Consider the following 19,537-nt stretch of genomic DNA (forward strand, 5'->3'; position numbering starts at 1 on the left):
AAGAGAAATGAAATACAACATACAGCAGGCAGAATAGTCAGTAAATATTTTCAGAAAATTGAGATGGTACTGAATGACCAAATGATTATAAAAGAAACTTGTCTCTTTGATTATAGGATTCAATCTTTTCATTAACTGTATGAAAGAGTTTTGATATAATTAATAAAGTGTGAATATTAATATACATGAATTACAGCTGATGTGTGCTGAAATCTGTTATCAATGTTCACAAATTATGCTAGCTTTGTAGGCTTTGTCTAGCTTGTACTATGTGGCAGTGAATATTTATCAATTTAATCAGGCCAATTATCATTATGGAAAATATACTGTAGTGTGCAGTGCAAATGAAATATCTTTCAAAGTGTGTTTATTCAATAAATTTAAAATAAGAGTAATTTCAAAGATAATTGTCTCAAAACATATTTCTGCAATCATTCAAGGCCATAGCAAAAGAGGATAATTGAAAATAGCAATCTAAAGGAAAAATATACATTTTAATGGCTCGGCGCAGTATGTAGAAGCTATGGCGAATTCTGCTGATCTTTTCCTGGTACATGCAGTTAGTTTTCTGTTGCTCCCTTTGAGAAATGGTGCCCACAGAGGGAAGTGGTGTGATGGATTATAGTGAAACAGCAGTTTCCCCAGGAGCAGGAAGCATATTCTAGAACAGGAATATCAAACTCGTGACAACACATTGTCATCACATGATGTATTGCAACTTTCCCCCACTTTCTAAACCGGGGACGAGTATGGCCAGGGCAACGCATCTGGCCCATGGGCTGAGAGTTTGACACCCCTGTTCCAGAAAAAGGAGCAAGATAAGAAGCAACCCAGCCCAGATCAGGATAGGAGACAAGGAAGAGAGTAACATTAGAATTTCCAGGATATATCCTTTAGGGCAGTGGTTCTCAAATAGTGGGGCGCGCCCCCCAGGGGGGGCGCGAGGCTCCGTAAAGGGGCGCGCGAAGGCTCCCTTTCCATCTGGGTGCAACGGCGAAGGCGAAGGCGGCAACGGCGGCGGACTGGAGTTTCCCGCCAAGGTTGCCTGTCCGACCAGCCCCCACTGGCTCCTGGCTGAGGGAGGAGCTGCCGCTCCGCCTTCTCTGAGCGGGATCCACGCCCTGCAACTGGCCGCGGGGGGAAGCGGAAGCGTCTTTTGAAAATCTCCAGGAAGCACAAAAAATGGGTGAAAATGGCAGGTTTTGGCCAAAAAACGGGCCATTTTTGCCCATTTGTTGCCAGTAGAATGCTTCTGGGGGTGGGGGAGGTGAAAAATGGGGTGCACAGATGCCCCAGGAGGCACAAAAAATGGGCCCCTTTTCACCCCCCCCCACCTTCAGAAGATGATAGAGAGAGAGCTAGTGAGAGGGAGGGAGGGAGAAGTGAGACAGAAAGATAGACAGAGAGAGAGACACAGAGAGAGAGAGACAGAGAGACAGGAGAAAGAGGGACAGAAAGAGAGAGAGAGAGGAGAGAGAGACAGAGAAAGACAGAGAGAGAGAAGAGAGAGACAGAAAGAGAGAGTGAGACACAGAGAGACAGAAAGAGACAGAGAGAGACAGAAAGAGACAAGTGTCATTTCTTCAGTGTTATCACAGAAGCGAGTACACCCCTTAACATTTTGTAAATATTTAAGTATACTTAAATATTTGCAAAATGTTAAGGGGTGTACTCACTTCTGTGATACTCTATATATAAATATATGTATGTATATGTTCTAGCTGTGCTCCTTTAAATCTATTTACAGTCGCGCGGGGGGCGCGAAATGTTTTCTTCTTCCTGGGGGGGGGGCATGACAGAAAATAATTGAGAAGCACTGCTTTAGGGTGAGAGTAGTAGAAGTTTAGCCTGGCAAGATTTTGTCTATTGTGTGTAAGTAAATAAAGAATTGAACTTTGGCTGAATTGTTCTATGACGTTCTTGGGCTTAGCCTTACCCTTCCACACCTCGTGTTTAAGAAGATAGTGATTTTATGGGTAGAATTGCCACTACAGGGAACTATTCCAAGATGCCACCTTTTTAAAACATTTTTTTCTATTTTCAGGAAACAAAATGCTATTTACATAAGACACTGCCCTAGAACATTAATTCAATTGCCAGGGGCTATTTTGACTCTGGGAAATAATAGCAGAAAATGGCAGTTGCCCTCAAGTCTGTTGGCAAGCAGACCATTTGGTTAGCAATGTGAAAAACAATATACTGGACTACCTCGTTCAGGAATGTCAAATTGGCAGCCCGCATGCGTCACGTGCAGGCCACGCCCACCCCAGCTCCGTGAGTGGGGGAAATATTGTGAAACGTCACATGACAGCAACACAACGTAGCAAATATGACACCTGTGACCTAGTTCTTTGGCTCGTGTGTTGCAGGTTATTATGGATTTTTTTTTTGCCGTATTATTTTAACACAACACAATTAGAGGCGATGTGAACAGAATCACAAACAAACCTATAAGGGATAATCCAAAGTTCCTAAATGTCACGACCACATACTGATTTTTTTTTCTTTTTACTAATGTAAAATTTTATAAACTGTGAGTTGTTATTTTTATCTTCCACCATTTACTAAAAATATTTGAACAATACTAGCACAGGTAAATAGGCAATGGCTGAATTCTTGGATAATGAGTGTAATTTGTTTTTAATTTAATGCATCTTTGGTGTAATACAAATCCAGTCAGTGTTATAACTCCTTGTGCCCTTCAAAATAGCATTGTTGAAAATCACATATTTTAGTACGATATGTACATTAATCCTGTACTGGGCTCACAAAACTACTTTGACTTTCAACTCCTGATCCCACTAAGGTCCCACTAAGTATTCAAATCTTCTTGTGTGGCTATAGCGTATTCCAATAGTGTAAATATGTTCTAACTTCAAAAAGTGTCCTCACCTTATGTTTCATTTTGAGTATTTTTTCTCAATCTCCAAAACGTGCATATTCACTTAATAATCTTGGTTTGGTTTGGTTTATTTGGATTTATATGCCGCCCTTCTCCAAAAGGACCCAGGGCGGCATATAAATCCAAATAAACCAATATGATATGCAACAGGATATATGAGGAATAAAATCTAGATAAGATTGCATGTGAGGGGAAAAAAATTAAGTTTCTTGCCAACTACCACAAACTTAGCAAATATGACCCTAACAGGTTCAATCTCAGCAAGATATGTAAAGCTTCACTTCCAATTTTTAAACACAATGTTAATTTTCAATGCAAAAAGTTTTAACCAGTATTATTACTAAAAACACATGAGCAACTACTATATTTTTGGAACCATCAGACTTTACTTTTGGAGAAGCTAACACTTCAAAAATTCATCAACTTCATATTAAACAAGAAATTAACAACTCATGTTCTACACTTTTCTTCAGCTTCAAAAATTTTTGTACTTTGTTACAGTATGGCAAGGCACATAGAAACTTCCTTCAAAGCAAGATGTACTCCCTGAAATAATTTTAAAATCCTCAAAGCAATAAGAAATACTACAAATGTTTTTTTCTTTTTCTCCCTAAAAACTCTCTCTACAAGACCACACCCATTTAGAAAAGTGATTTAACAAGCACATGAAATTGATCTTAACATACTTGTACTTGTAATACAAATATATTGAATTAGAGCTTTTGTTATTCTGGGTTACATTGTTTAAAAGATTAGGTTTCCATTTAAGAGTTATCATTTCTAATGCCTTTGACAATTTACATATTTAAGAAATAAAATAAAAACAAAACACAAGCACTGTTGGTGTCACAGAAATATGTCTTTTTTCAAATATTATTTTATCACTGGACTTGGAATTAAATGTTTAAGTGCTTTTATTCTCTGATCTATATTGTTTTTTAAAAAGTTTAATTCCTTTTTTGACCAAGAATCTCTTTCCAAAAAACAAGTGAATTTAAGAGGTAGATTTCTCCATGATGCACTTATTTATTTCAAATAAAAACACACAAAAAAAACAAAAGTTCTTTTTAGAACAAAAATCACATCTTGAAAAAAGCTTGGGACATTATTTAATACAGTTCAGTAACATAACAGTCCTGTGCAGAAATCAAAGCTGTTTAGAAACCAAAGCAATCTTCCTTAAAATACAAGCCTGCCAACAGTACTAAATCCTCCCCCACCACCTCCACCGCTTGGACCACAACTCCCTGGGGGATCATTGTCATCAAATCCATTTGGCCGAAAAGAACACGAAGCTGCAGATGCTTCTAGGGCCTGGGTTCGAGCACTAAGCTCTTGTTCCTAAAAGAAAAGAAAAAAACAAGTGGTCACACACACACATTGATTTTTAAGAAAGTGATTATGATGCAAATTTCAGGGGTGGGGGAAATGGGATACAGAATTCTACATATGACACAGCTATATCAAATAGTATTAACCAGTACTTCTTCAATTGTGACCCTATAAAATGTAAAACAAACTCCCCACAAAATAAACCAGAAGTAACCAATATTTTTACTAGTTTTAAAAACTTTTGTTTTAAACTTAAGGAACTATTCCAGAACATTTCAAATTTCATAGATGAAGGAAAATATACCTTTGGTCCTGGTGACCGCCTCAGATTGGATCCTGCAACATTTCAAATTTCTTTAAAACCTTTTAACAAGCAGACACTAGATTCATCATAATTCTAGTATTTCTCCAGAACATTCTGGAAAAAATAGTTTGTGTAGTTCTGATTAGCCTGCCTACTGATGAACAAGAACTCAAATGACCAGCATTCCTATCCTTTTTATTCCCATTGAGTATTGCATCTATTAACTGGTAGAACTGTGTAACATTTTGAATGGGTCAATAGAATTCAACAGAACGTGGACTGAATCAAGCCACTGAAGCAGGTATGTTAACCAAGTAAAGTGAATCCAAAGCACTTTAGAGATGTGATAGATTTGGGTAGTTGTTCTGATTCTTACAAATAATATATAGAATAGTAACTTCAGCACTGAATATTATGATTTCTGGCACTGACACAAATTACTGGCCAGTAATTTATTTGTTCATTATAATATCTACCAAATCAGCTCCTTTACATGGGCAGGGCTAACCTTATTTAGGCTTTCTTTCACTTTCTCAGCTGTCACATTCTTTAATATGGCCAGTCACAAGCCTTAATCTCTCTCTTGCACTAATGGAATGTACTGATCCTGCAAACACAACTGGAAGTTCAACTCAGCTTTCAGCATTGTAAATATAGATTCAAGGTTATTAATTAACTAGCTATATAGAGCACCCATTTGACCCTGGATGGCAAACAACAAATCAAAAATTAAAGTATCAACAACAATTACCACATTTAGCTTCCTGGTCCAGAAGAATTATCAAGTTTTCTATGTATTACAGAAGGTCATCAGGACCAGGTGCATTGGGGGAAGAGACTATTTTACAGAACAGATATTCTGTTTTACAGAACAGAGATGCATTTCCTAAGTTCCATCAGACAAGATTATTTAATTGAGGGGAACTGGATGATGCCCATCTTGTCAGACCCCATTGAAGTAAAAAAGTAAGGTTGCCTTACTTTTAAACTCTGCACAGCTAGGAAAGGTTTAAGCTTCTTTATTCTTCTAAAAGTTAAGGGTGTAGTATATAAGGCTATAAAGTAGTGACACAGGTGACACTTTTTCTATTTTGTTATGGATTGCCATTTTTATGGTACTGTAACTGTACTAACCTCCTTCTGCTGCCATGTCTAACTAACCCAAGATATTACAGGCAAACCATATCCTTGATACAACCAGGGATTCCATTATACCAAAAAGTGAAGTAAAACTGCTTCAGACATTCAAAACTTTCTCATTACAAAGTAAAGACATTTTTTTTCTTCCAAATCAATTCCTGAACTGGTATAAATCCAGCTGAACTGCACTGAATTTTAAATCAGAAAGTTGAACCTTCAAATTTCCAATTGTGGTCTAACCTGATTCACATAGGACTACTGAGCACTTTCCTAGAGTTTCCAATAGGAATTTATTTTGAACCTACCTAACCTGGGTTTTGTGGATAAAATGTTGCTCTATCCTCAAGATAATTCGTCACTTCCACTGGAACCATAGCTTTACAGTAAATTATTGTAGTCAGTCAGGAGGATTTCCAAAATTACTAGACAATTTAAATGAATTAGGCTTTGCATTTTTCAATTGCTTTGGATAGTGAGATAGGGGGCACATAAATTTAATAAATAAATGTGTATGGTATTTCTTATCCTAACATTTAAGATCGTTAATTTTGTACTGGCATAAACTTGCTTTTTTGGATTCGGGACAGAGCCATTTTAATAACTCCTGAAGGAAAGAGGAAGCGAGGCTGGCCTTGGAAAACTTGGTACCAAATATTTAAGGAAATTCTTAAGATCATTACTGTCTCTTGGGATGATGCTAAAGATGCTGCGAATGATCGAAACACCTGAACAACACTTGCTGCCCAATATGCTCTGCATAGGACCTTAGGATGATGATAATGACTAAGCCATTTTTGAGAATAAGTTGGTATGTACAAAAAAACACCCAATTGAAAAACGCATTTGACCCATTAAATGACTGCTTTTACAAATTAACTGTGTATCCTACTTTGCCGCCTATCCACATAAATATCTAAATCATGGATTATTTATCATTTCATCATTATGACCAAGTAACTCTACACATAAAATCACATTACTAGGTTCTTGCCTTTGCTCAAATCCCATACAAATATTGCAATTTTCAATTTTTTTTCTGGTTAGAATTATTCAAAGCTAGTATGAGTCACACATATGTGAAATGGTTCAGCTATATAAAAATATACTGAGGTATATATTAACCTGACTTCAAGAATATTCATTAAACAACAGAAGTTCAAGAGCTGACAAGAACTAGTATTCCCCACCTTGACTCCTGCTCTTTGTTTTAAAATAATTGAAGTATACTGCTGAGTTAGAAAGCTATTTAGCTTTGGCATATTGAAAAATACAAACACTTTAGTAAATTCTTCTCAAATCAGCCTAAACCCTTGGGATAGCTTTTTGTCAAACTGAATTCTAAATTATGGATTTATAATACTTCAGTTCAGAAAATATTTAAGCTTTTCCTTTGCAGAAATCTGGGAATACTAAAATTTAGCAACCCGTAACATTATCTGAACAATTCTGGTTAATCAGAATAATCTGCCTAGATTTGTATTCCCAACTTTATATTATACAGTCCACATTTATAGTAATTACATAACTGATTTCCTTCAGATTACTATCCGCACCTTACCTGCAAATACAGCTTATTGTCTTTTGTAATTGCATCCATAAGTTCTTTCTGTAGAGGGGGATCTCCGTTGATCCAGAGTCCACTGGCTGATTTTGCACTGATAGTCCCAGCAGTGTTTTGTTTTTTGTAAAACAGCACATAAGCAGTATCTTTGGGGAATCTGCTTGTAATTTTTTGGACTGATTGAAATGAGGTGAATGTCACTCGGCTGTCATTAAATAGAAACCATTCCTTTGAGACTTCATTTTCATCCAGATCTTTTTCAGTAGCTGCAGTTAAATTGCTCTGAGGATAAGCTAAAGCCATAGTTTGGGACTGATCAAAAGATCCTAGCGAAGACCCTGAATTAGCAACATTTCTTGCATAAGAATAATAATGGCCACTTTCAGAAGATATGCCAGAGTGAACAACTACAGAACTTAATACATAAGGGATTAGTTGAGGGCAACCAACTTCTTCAGCACCAGAAGGCTTTAGTTTTTTAGCCAAATTCTCCCCCGTATCAGAAAACTCAACACTCATAGACCAAATGCCTGACAATGTACTTAAGGATGAGAGAGTTCTATTAACAGGTAATTCTAGAACAAGCGGAAGAGACACATTGTCTAGGATTTTACGCCTAATATGACACTTGGGATCATATGAAAATCTCAAAAGAGTAAGGATGAGGTATTCTGGCTCCTCTACAATTTGCATAATTTTTTCTGCATTTTGTAAGGAGGCACATTTTTCACAAAAGTATTTGTTATCCCCTTTAAGAACTTCAGGTGCCAAAAAATAATTTAACAAATCAGTAACTGAAGGAGTAACTTCATTGACATGTTTCTTCAAGTTATCCCCAACTTCAGTCTTACAGATAAAAGGATCGGTAACATTTTCAGAATTTGAGTCAGTGGGGGCATCTTTCAAAGTCCCATCATTTGTGACCATTTCACAGGAATCACCGGATGGCATCTCTGTCACGGGGCTCAATGCCCTAGCACTGACTTGTTCCATGGAGTCATCTTTCTCATCAGATGAATGTTCTACAGTTGGTGGACCAACATTTTTAAAGAATACTGGAGGACAAAAAGCAAGTGAAAGATCTGTGAAGGCTTCTTCTTTATGAGAAGTACTTTTGCAATTTAAACAGCATATGCTTGTTTGTAGTTTCCCTCGAAACATTTTTTCTATCAAGGTTCTCTCCTCTTTCATTGAACATGACTGCTTGATAAATAGTTGAGATTTGTTGGCTACTTCTTGGACCAGGGACTCTTCATTCATATCCTCAGGAAGCTTTGATGAAGACAGAATTTTCAAGGTTCTCTCTTCTTCATGTAGCCTTAGGGGAGGAAAAATAATTCTTTTCAAGTTATATTGTTCTCCATCAGTTTACCTATTAGATATAATACTATGTTTCAGTATGCTTATACACACACCAATTATTTACTAGGCAAGATTAGTGTGGAATAAAATACTGTAGCTTGAATGTCATTGGCACAACTACAAATAGACTCTGCTCCGTTGCTTTAATTCTAACAGTTACTTTACTTTAGTTCAGCTCTAACTGGGGTAAAGTTTGAGCTGTTTAATGTATGAATTTTAGAGACAGAAACATTCCATTGCCGAGATTCAAAGGGTTTTTAGTAAACAGTAACTGAAAACCAAGATTGTATTGAAAGAGACTGGGATTGAGATGTCACACGTCAAAAGCAAAGCATATTATTTCAGACCATATAAATTTCAATTATTTTATTTTTAAATTACAGTTGTTTTTACAAAGATACTGTATTTTTTGTACCTGAAGATTGGAAGACTGCTTCAGGTTTTGTAGCTCTCTGTGGAAGAAGTTTATGGTAAATACTTCTTACCCAACAATGTTACAAGAAATGCATTACCTACAACATATTTTGCATATAAAATGTTTTTAAAAACAATATCTTGGATGATGAATGCAGATTATCATTACCTGTCTAGCAGAAACTTAAGATATTCAGAGCAGTCCTGCTGAGATCTAGAAGTAAACCACGGAGGCCTAGACGCCTCAAAGAAAAGGCGAGGAGCATAGGCATCCCTCTAGATAAAACAAACAAACAAGCCAAAACAGATTTCAAACACTGACATCATTCTACAAAGCACTTCATAATTTATAAAAACAGAAATCAAGTGAATAGGAGGCAAGATGTCGGCCTTCCCAGGTACATCAGATAGGAAACAGACCACACAAGGTACTTCTAATTTATTGTAAGGCTACATTAACAGAATCTTGCAAATGTAAAAGTACAAATTTCCAACCATATTTCATTTATAGCCTGAGAAGTTAGGGAAGTTTATGCTGTTGCAGGATGTACCCTCTTATCTGATTGTTCCCTAGACATGATCTCTTTGTCCCACTTCTCAAAGTCTTTCTCACATACTGTTACATAGTGGAAAAGCTAAGGATTAAGTGAACTGCTCTGACTGCAGAATAAATCCAAATGTTAAGTATCTACTTCCAAATTTCATGTTCAAATTCAATCTTGCATATTAATTTAGAATTAAAAAGTACATTTGAAACACAGGAAAAAAAGTTATTATTATTAAAGACAGCTAATGAAATTTTATGTATTCAGGTGCAACGAGAATTGTTTCATGTCCTTTTCCAAAGTAATTTTGGACATTAATCCTAACCTCTTAATGTATTACTTTTACTTGATGGGATTATGTTTGAATAAAACATTTGATATCTAATTTAAAATTACTGTTTTATGAGAGTATCTTACAATTTTATGAGTATGGTATCAGTATAGTGCCCAGTTTCAACCAGTCTGCACTTTTTCCAGAAGTATCCAATTCTTCTTTCAAAATTTCAGAGATGAAACAAAATGGTCTGCATTGTTTATAAAAAATTTATAAAAAATTCAAATATTTCACAATTAATTCTACACATAAATAAGGCCCAAACCCCCTCTTTTTGCAATATTATTTTAATTTTCAGAAAATAATACAGACCTGTGTATGAGCAAGAAATGCAAAAAGATGTTGCAATTTTCTCATTAGTGAATTGCACCCATTTAGATTTAATGATAACACATGTCTTCTGAAACTGCAAAAAATGAGATCATGTTTTCAGATACAACTTATACAAATACACTCCGATGTTTCAAGAGTGTTTCCTAAGCTAATTTAAAATAATTTAACTATGCTTCCAATCATATTATCAATATGAGACTGCTCAAACTTGAATTAAGTCTTAATGGAATCCATACTTTTGAAGAACAATTTAATCACTTTGGGGAATGACTTTGATTTGGTTTGAAATTTAGGGGGGGAAAGGAAGCCTTCCAGTAAATTTCTCCAATTATAAATAATGTAGAAGGGATGCCTTTGAATTTCCTTCTACTATAAAAATATGTTTGGCAATTCATTAACTCAGGGGTCCTCAACCCCCATGTGCCAGTTTGCAATCTGGGCCATGCAAGTGACAGGTGAGCATGCAAAACTTTATTTGCTCATGCGCAGTTAGGTTGCACACACACAACCATCTCCTCCTGCACTGCTGCCTACCTCCCCACTGTCCACCTATATATTCCTGATATTTATATCCTAAATAATTATAATTTTCTTGTTTTATTTGCTGGTCAATGACCAAATAAAAATGTATTGTGATTTAGTTTTTTTAATCATGATGTGAACTGAGGCAAGGAAATACATTTTGCTGTTTACTCAGATTCTTACTACCATATTCAAGGCATCACAGAACTACTAGTAGAAATAATAAGAACTGAAATTTATATGCCATTCAACTCCCAGTGATTCTGGGCATTTACAAACTGTTCAAAACATTTAAAAACAAGGAACAAAGCAAGAAACACAAAACAAAACAAAAATAAAGATGGCAAAGAAAACAAGCCTAGATGGTAACAAGGAAAAGGAAGTGCCAGTTGTCATCACCAACAGCTATATCTTCAGGGCCCTTTGAAATGCCAGTACGGTAGAGACTGTTTAGATCTTAAAATTTAAAAATGCCATGTATTTTTTTTAAAAAGAAAACGTTGTATACATAATAAGTTGCAAACCTTAAAACAAATAGGATTACACTTACTCTGTAGCCATGAATAATGCTTGAATCACACTGTTCATGTAACAAGTATTTCCTAAATTAATCAGACCAGTCTTTCCAGTTTCAGATTTTCCAGAAAATCTAGACAGACAAGATTGCAAGGAACTGGACTGAGATGTCCAGGCACTCTGATTCAGTATTATCTTAATTTTTTCTTCATTGGGTTTGAAAAGCTCCTAGAAATGAAAACAGAGACACAAATTGAACAGCGAGTATTATGCAAGTGTTTTCATAACATTTATATCTACTAAAAGAGTAGCCAAGCAGTCTATGTTCCACTCTTCCAAATCTTAACTTCTCTGTTAAGTAAAGTGCCTATTTGTATAATGACAACTACGTATAACCATCTTGTTCAACTATGATCTATTTTTATTTTTTGCAGTGAAAAACAAGGATCAAAGCTAAGTGCTCACCAATCCATCTTTACAGACATTGTCTGACATCTTGTGGAACTTTATATCTAAATACATATTATCTTCTAAAACACTATTCCCTTACTAACAAAAATGTGAAAATCTTTTTTTTTCTACTCTTGCAACCTTTAGGCTAGTTTAAACATCAATCTCTGATATCAAAGAATTAGTTAAAATGACTTTCTTTTTGATAATTAACTGGTAAGAATACTTCTATGAATCTTCCCATGTTGAAGTAAAAATATACATTACCATTTTCTTTTACGGACAAAACTCAAGATCTTATTTTAAAAAATTACATTAATGACAGTTACCTTTTACTCTGCTGATTTAAATGTTTTTCATTATGTTTTCCTGAAATCTGAAAATAACTGATACAATTTTTATGCATAAAAATAATATTTACATCCTTCAGTACTGAAATATTTGTGTTTGCATACCTTTATTGCTTCTAGAATGGGTTCATAAAGTTCTGGGAATCCAGAGTAATGGTACATCATACAGTGCATTAATTCACTCAGTTGTTGTAAGAATGTTGTGCTGGTAGACAGACCATTACTTTTGACCGATATCACCAATTTAACCACATGTGGAACAATCTAATTTTAAGATAAATAAAATAATAATTGGCTTGTTTGTTGAACAAAACACATTTTAAAGAAAATGACTACCATATTTTTCGGAGTATAAGGCGCACCCTTTTCCCCTCAAAAAAAGGTTGAAAATCTGGTTGCATCTTATACACTGAATACAGCATTTCTTGCCTCCTGAAACCCTGCCCCTTCACCAAAATGGCGGTGCATATCTTGTAGGAGGCTTTGAGAGAGCTCCTGGGGGCTGGGGAGGGCAGAAATGAGCAAAAAACAGACTGTTTTTGCTCAATTTCGCCCCTCCCAGCCCCCAGGAGCACCCTATAAGCTTCCTAATGCCTTTTTTTTTAAACAAAAAACGGGCCTGTTTTTTGCTTGTCGTCCCCCCCCCCCCCCCGGAACACTCTACAAGCCTCCTAAGGAAGATAAGAATCAATTTTAATATAATCAAAATTATGATTCATTTTTTTCCAGGTTGAAGGAGTGTGCTTTTGGTTTTATTGATATAATAGTAAGATGGCATGCTTATAGATATTTTCTTTTTAAATGAGTTTTAAAGCAAAAAAAGATAAAACTTACCAAGTGAAAAGCCTCTGGAGAATGTTGAAAACTGAGCAGCATATGAGAAAGGACAGCCAAAGCACCAGGTCTCACCAGCGGAAACCAAAGGCGATTAAATACCTTTCAGGAAAAGGAAGATTTATTAAAAATAAGAAATGTACAGCAGTATTATAATTCTGTAGCATATATTTAAAAATGCATAAATAAAATTAAAAATTTCTACAAAAAGCAACCTGTTTACAATTTTATTACATTAATTAAAATTCTAATAATAATTGAGTAATAATACTTACCAATTCAATTTTAAGCAAAGTAACATCAATAAGGATAGTAAACTTCTGAACTGCAGCCAGTCCTTTCAGTAATGCTATCACCCAGGTCTCCACGTGCTGAGCTAATGGCCAGGACAACCAGTCAATCATCCTGAAAAGTGATGAATGTGTCTTTTTTAGTATTTCAGCTGCAAAACCTATATCCCAGTTACTCAATTTCTGAACTCTGTTATTGATTTACATATTATATCAATTATATGACGGTCATAGATCACAGCCAGAACTTTAAGATGCTCTGGCTGGGGAAAAACTTTGCCAGATAGTTTTTTTTCTAGGGAAGCTATAGCAACAATTCAGTATTTTGTCTCGTTTCCATCAAGGCAACACATCTTTTGTTATTTGCAGTGCTCTATGGAATTGTATGGACATCACAATGCAGATAAACAGTTTGAATCCCTCCTGGTTTTATTACATTACATAAACAAAACTATCAAAGCCAACATATGCTCTTTACACTATCATCAATCCATCAAAACATCTATTACAGCAAAAAACAAATTCTTGATAGCATTGATATTCCAAATATAATCTTCAAGTTAGATTTGCTATTAAATCACAATATTCACCATTTTTGTACACTTTAAAATACTTCTTCCAGATTTGTAAACACCCCTCCCCAATAAATATTCTACATTCTGCAATTACACAAGACCTCCAATAAGTTTTCTTTGGAAACCAAAAGTGCTGTTGATTTTTGTTGGAAATATAAGTTTTATGATTTAATTTTTTAAAAAGGTGATCCCCCCCCCCAATTTCCTAACTTCAGGTTAGTTTCTAGAAAAGCTGAATTGTCTATCATTATTGATCCTAGATAATATAGAATAAGTAAAAGAAAACACCGCAAGGAAACAGGTGGCTAATCAAATAAAGATGCCAGAGAGGGCAAAGGAAAAGTCTAAAAGAAAATGTAGTTCTAAACTTTTCACATGTCTAGTAGAGGAATTCAAAAAAGGTTTGAAATTACTATGAAACACAAACATTTTCTAAGAATACTCAATTTTTCATTACTGTTCCTTTTGTTAATTACAATCCAGCTGCAAAACTATCCCAATTTCTAATGAAATGGCACTATTTTCCTAAACCATGCATGGACTTTGTAGTCTACAACAATTAAAACATATAGGCATATTTGTTGCAGTGAGTGTTTATGATCACAGAAAAAGTATTCCCATATAAAATAGATTACCATACAGTCAGCACACTTTTCAATTACTTGTAAGCTAATGGAAAATAACAAAATAAGTTACTGTACTTACCATATGTATTTTATTTTTGAAGAAATAATAGGAAAGAAAAAGATAAACAAATTTCTTATTTAGAGCTAGCCTGCTACTTAAATGCCAATTTAAGCTGTATTAATTAATTAATGCAAAAGGAATTTTATTTGGCCGTGGTGCAGCTGCATCAGTCTGGAGCTGAACATGCTTAAAACTGTAGAAATAAAGAGCAGATTTTAGGAAGAGTCCTTCTATTTTATTGTCTCAGTATATTCAACAGAAGAGTATCAGCAGTACAGTCCTTTAATTTTTGATAATTTTCTAAGACTTGCAATGGATATTTAACATTAGAACCATCATTAAAGAGGCATAATAATGTTCTTCTGCATCAACTCAGAAAGTTCAGACTGTCCTAGAAGTTGCTGATATAGCTTTACAGAGGAATGATTGAGTCTATTATTTGTACTTCTATAATTCTCTGGTTTAGTACAACAACCAAACAGGACAGGTACAGACATCAACAGATAGTCAACTCTGCAGAAAGAATAATTGCAGTCAGGAAGAGGACTGAGATTATATCTGCAAGCATCTCACATCCTGGACATAAACTATTTCACCTTGGGATGGTCCTATAGACTGTATACCAGGACAACTAAATACAGAGACAGTTTTTCCCCTCATGCCATCACTCTGCTGAACACCTGATTCTTGCTGTTTCTGTCTAATGTGTATGCATCTTAAACCATGAAATATTATTTATCCTTTTCATTATCTTCATTTCCCCATTCTATTGGTATTATATTATAATTCTCTCCATTGCTGGCAAGTTCACAGAGTGTTATTATACTGGACACAAATTCCTTCTGTTTCTAGTTACACTTGGCCAAATAAAGTATTCCATTCCAATACAAATACAACACAGTAACATCATGTTCAGACATATGCAGTTTTAATCTGCATATTAACTAGAATGGACTTGGTTATCTGAGGAATTGCCTCCGCCTGATTGTATATACTTGTGCTATTAAGTCTGGCAGAAGAGGCATGCTTGAGGTCGGTTTAGTAGGGAATGCCATATGTTGGGCCCTGAGAGCCTTTCTGTTGTGACATCAATGCTTTGTGACAGTAGGCAGTAGTCCATACAATAGTTATGTTAATCTGTCCTTGTTTTTACCCAGCTTACCAATGTGAATTGTTGGTGATTTTTTGTTTTGTGTGTTTGCTGTGGTTTCAGTACTGTACACTATCTAGAATCATGAAGTTGAGATAAGCAGTGATATAAATTGAAATAATAAACTTCCCTTTAAAATGCATGTAATAAACAAGATGCTTAATTAAGTTAACAACTACTCTTTCGCCAGACTGAATACTATACCTGCATAAAGCTTGTGTCATACTTGCATCTTTTACATTTGGATCTGTGGTAAGGCTTCCAATCAGGACTGTAATCATTTGTAAAGGGATATGCTGCACAAGACTTGCCAAAGCAACCGAAGGTTCAGAAGTATCTATAATTGCCAAACATATAAGAAATTATAATATATTATTTCTGCTTTTTTCCATTAAGATTTGAATCAATTTTAAAAGGCTATGTTTCAAGTTTAACCACATTCTGAACTAATTCAAAGCTCTCAAACCCCAAAGGAGTGATATTCAGTGGAAGCTCATGGCTGGAAGGATAAAAGATAGTATTTGAGCATTGCTTTCTATTTTCATCTAGAGAAAAGCTAAGGAAACTACAAGAACACTCGAAAAATCAGCTTTTTGCTTTCCTCTAATGGGGCTTTCCTATATCATAGTTCAGCTCACAGGTAGTTTGGATATAATATAGTTTGGTAGTTTGGCACCAGGCTAGAAATTGAGTTCTAGTATTTAGGCATGAAAGCCATCTTGGTAACCTTGGGCCAGTCACTCTCTTTCTATCCAAACCACCTCATATAGTTGTTGTGGCAAAATAGGAGGAAGGAATATTATGTCAACTATCATCTTGAATTATTCATAAAAACAATATAAAGGCAAAATAAAGTTTTTTGAATAATACAATGCATAGAATTTCATATTTACATTTTGTATGTAAATTATTTGTCTTACAGTCATATAGATGTATCATTCATTAATGTGATGCTACTATTAAAAGGACACTAGCTTCAGCATCTATTGTTCTGTTTGTAGCAAATGCTACAGTTCAAATTCACGTGAAAAAGAAAGTACACCCTCTTTGAGTTGTAGTTTTATGTATCAGGACCTAGTAAAAATCAACCGGTCCTAAGTAGTTAAGTACAACCTCAGATGAACAGCAACACATGACATATTACACCATGTCATCATTTATTTTGCAAGGAGAAACCCAAAATGGAGAAGCCATAAGTTGTCTCTATGCAACTAGTACCAAAGCATGTATAGCACAGCTGGATGGTAATAACTACATTATTTAATTATATTTGTAAATATATTTAATTGATTAAACTAAACTAGTTCTATGGTTCTGCAACTAAAAACTTTTTACTTGTGTTAAAAATCTTACATTAGAAAAAATAAGTGCACTTTAAAGGCAACAATCATTAAAAGCCATGCAGACAGCCCAAGAATGCACTCAATGATATTTAATATTAATTATACCATTAATAATACTATAATAACTAAGTGACTTAAAAGTTTCAAAAAAAATATAAACAGGCTTCTCTCTCTCTCATCAAATTAGAATCTATCTGATCTCCAAGCTGTGCCTGAATTATATTATAATCATAATCAACACAAATCAAGGAAGTCATGGCATATAGGAATAAAAATATATACCTTGTTAATCTAATACGCTCAAAAATATTTACGATCAGTTCTTCCTACTTCCCCTCCAAGAACTTCTAAAATCTAGTCCCCAGTCTTATTAACCAACACAAATGCTAAATAATTTAATCAATGTTTTACCTAGTCTTTGAAACTTTAGGAACTTTGCTCTAATCAGATATTAACACAAGTACTGTGTTAATCAGAACCCTATTAGCAGTGAAGAGAAAGTTCCGTTCCCCAATATTTAGCTGGCTTTTTTTAAAGCAACCAAAGACAGGTATAACATATCTGAGTTGCAAAAACCCAGAGACCACTAGAAAGCAGCGAAGGATTTCAGCTTTCAGCATCTCTGTGCTGCCATCCAGATTTTTGCAAACAAGATGCAGAAGCCTTAACCAGCTTTCTGCTCCACCTTCAACATCAGTCTTGTTCCTAGCCTTTTTGGGGTTGGCTGGAATGCCTTTCCCCTCTCTTGATATCTCTCAGCTTCTTCTTCTTTTTTACTTACAGAATCCCAACGGGATTAGATTCAACAGATTAGATTAGATTCTGCAACAGAGTGGCCAATGCCTGGAATGCACTACCTAACTCTGTGGTTTCTTTCCCCAACCCCCAAAACTTTAACCTTAGACCAGGGGTGTCCAAACTTGGGAACTTTAAGATTTGTGGACTTCAACTCCCAGAATTCCCCAGCCATGGTGTCCAAACTTGGGAACTTTAAGACTTGTGGACTTGGCTGAGGAATACTGGGAGTTGAAGTCCACAAGTCTTAAAGTTCCCAAGTTTGGACACCCCTGCCTTAGACTTTCTACTGTCAACCTCACCCCATTCCTAAGAGGTCTGTAATGGGAGTGCATAAGCACACCAGCGTGCCTATCATCCCTCTCCTAATGTTCCTTTTTATTCGTATCCATTTCATGTACCCAAAATCATGTTTACACACACACACACGTTGTCTAATACATGCTCAATGAAACAAACAAACAAACAAATAAAAAATAAAACAAGAAGACATGAGGAAAAGGCGAGCCTACCGGTGGAAGAGATGATGGCAAAGAGCTCCTGCAAGGAAGGCAGCAGCGTATCGGGTTCCGCTTTCCAGATGGCGCGCAGCAGATTGCTGACTTGGGTGACTTGGGAGACATAGAGGCGTAGAGCAGCTTCCCGGGTGCTTTGGGTCTGGAAGTGAGCAATGCTGCGTACCAACTGCTGGCAAAAGGCGAGGGCGAGTTTCCTACCGCGGGGCAGACACTGAGGGAAGTCGCTCAGCAGCTGGCAAAGGCGAGCGCACAGAGGAGCCGGAGGCCTCTCGCTCACCAGGCGCAGCGCTTCCCTCTGCAGCAGAGCGAACAGCTCCAGCACCGCCGGGCAGCTAATAAGAAGCCGCAAGCCGGTCTGGATGTAGTCTAAGACGCCGGGGTCCAAGTGGGAGCCAAGGCCGGGCGCGGGCGACAGAGCAGGGGCGAGGAAGAGAGGGGACGCGGGGCTTCCTCCTGCTCCTCCTCCTGCCCCGTGAAGCAAAGCCAGGACCAGGTCGCGCGTGAAGAAGGCCTCGAAGTCGTCGCGGTGGTGGCGAGCGTAGGCCTCGAGGACCTGCCGCCCGACCTGGCGCTGGAACTGGTCGGGGCCCTGCAGGATGAGGCGGGTGCTGAGGGCGAACATGGCCTGGCATTGCGGCCCGCTCAGCGGCGACTCGGCCGACTCCACCACGCGCTTGACGATCATACGTTTCACCGGCAGCGGGTAGGACGAGCTTACCAACCCTTCCAAGATCTTCTCCATGGCGAACGGCGGCCCAGCATTGGCCACCGAAGGTCCCCCTTCGGCCCTTTCCCCTTCGCTCCGCGGCCGCCCTTCAACCTCCCGGCCAGCAGCGACGCCTCAACATCGGCCCGGCCCGGCGTTTCTCAGGAGGCTCCTCGAAGCCCAGACGTCGGAGGCCCCAAACGCCGGGGAGGCACGTGACCCGGAAGCAACAGAACAACGCATCGTCACGCCGGACGGGAAATGGAAGAGGCGGCCGTTCCAATTGCGCATAAACAAAGTATTGTTTCGAGGGACGGCGGCCCGGCCGACGCGCCTGCGCTTTAATGCCCTGCGCTTGGGAAGGCCGGAGGCCTTTTGCGTGACCCGAGCGCGAGGGTGTCGCGCGAGGAAAGATGAGACTGAAAGGGCGGAGGCAGAAATAGAGCAGGAAGTTTAAAGTGACCTGATTCGTTGTGTTTATTACCTCTGTTCCCCTTGGAGGGTTTTCTTTTTTTTACAGGTAGTCCTCGACCGTTCGAAGCTACAGCGGCACCGAGAAATGGGACTTGTGACC

General features: G+C 37.1%; 1 protein-coding gene across 1 annotated transcript; it reads right to left on the minus strand.

Moving 5' to 3' along the window:
• Positions 1–3,268: 3,268 nt before the first annotated feature.
• On the minus strand, positions 3,269–19,323 carry USP38 (ubiquitin specific peptidase 38). The gene is made up of 10 exons (XM_081959944.1): positions 18,252–19,323; positions 15,806–15,938; positions 13,175–13,304; positions 12,900–13,001; positions 12,171–12,329; positions 11,300–11,493; positions 10,207–10,300; positions 9,185–9,291; positions 7,237–8,557; positions 3,269–4,243 (listed from the first exon to the last, which is right to left on the minus strand). The coding sequence occupies exons 1-10, from the start codon at positions 18,997–18,999 to the stop codon at positions 4,082–4,084; spliced, it is 3,150 nt and encodes a 1,049-aa protein (XP_081816070.1). The 5' UTR covers positions 19,000–19,323; the 3' UTR covers positions 3,269–4,081.
• Positions 19,324–19,537: the final 214 nt, after the last annotated feature.

The sequence above is a fragment of the Natrix helvetica genome (assembly GCF_964273705.1).
Source record: "Natrix helvetica genome assembly, chromosome: 7".
Taxonomy (NCBI): domain Eukaryota; kingdom Metazoa; phylum Chordata; class Lepidosauria; order Squamata; family Natricidae; genus Natrix; species Natrix helvetica.

Bases quoted from the DNA above. Each gene is read 5' to 3' on its own strand.
- USP38 (XM_081959944.1), bottom strand. From the start codon at position 18,999: ATGGAGAAGATCTTGGAAGGGTTGGTAAGCTCGTCCTACCCGCTGCCG. The intron at 13,305-15,805 runs GTATAGTATTCA...ATCACTTTTCAG, and splicing joins ATGACACAAGCTTTATGCAG to GATGATTGACTGGTTGTCCT. The intron at 8,558-9,184 runs GTAATGATAATC...TCCTCCCCTAAG, and splicing joins CTTAAGTTTCTGCTAGACAG to GCTACATGAAGAAGAGAGAA.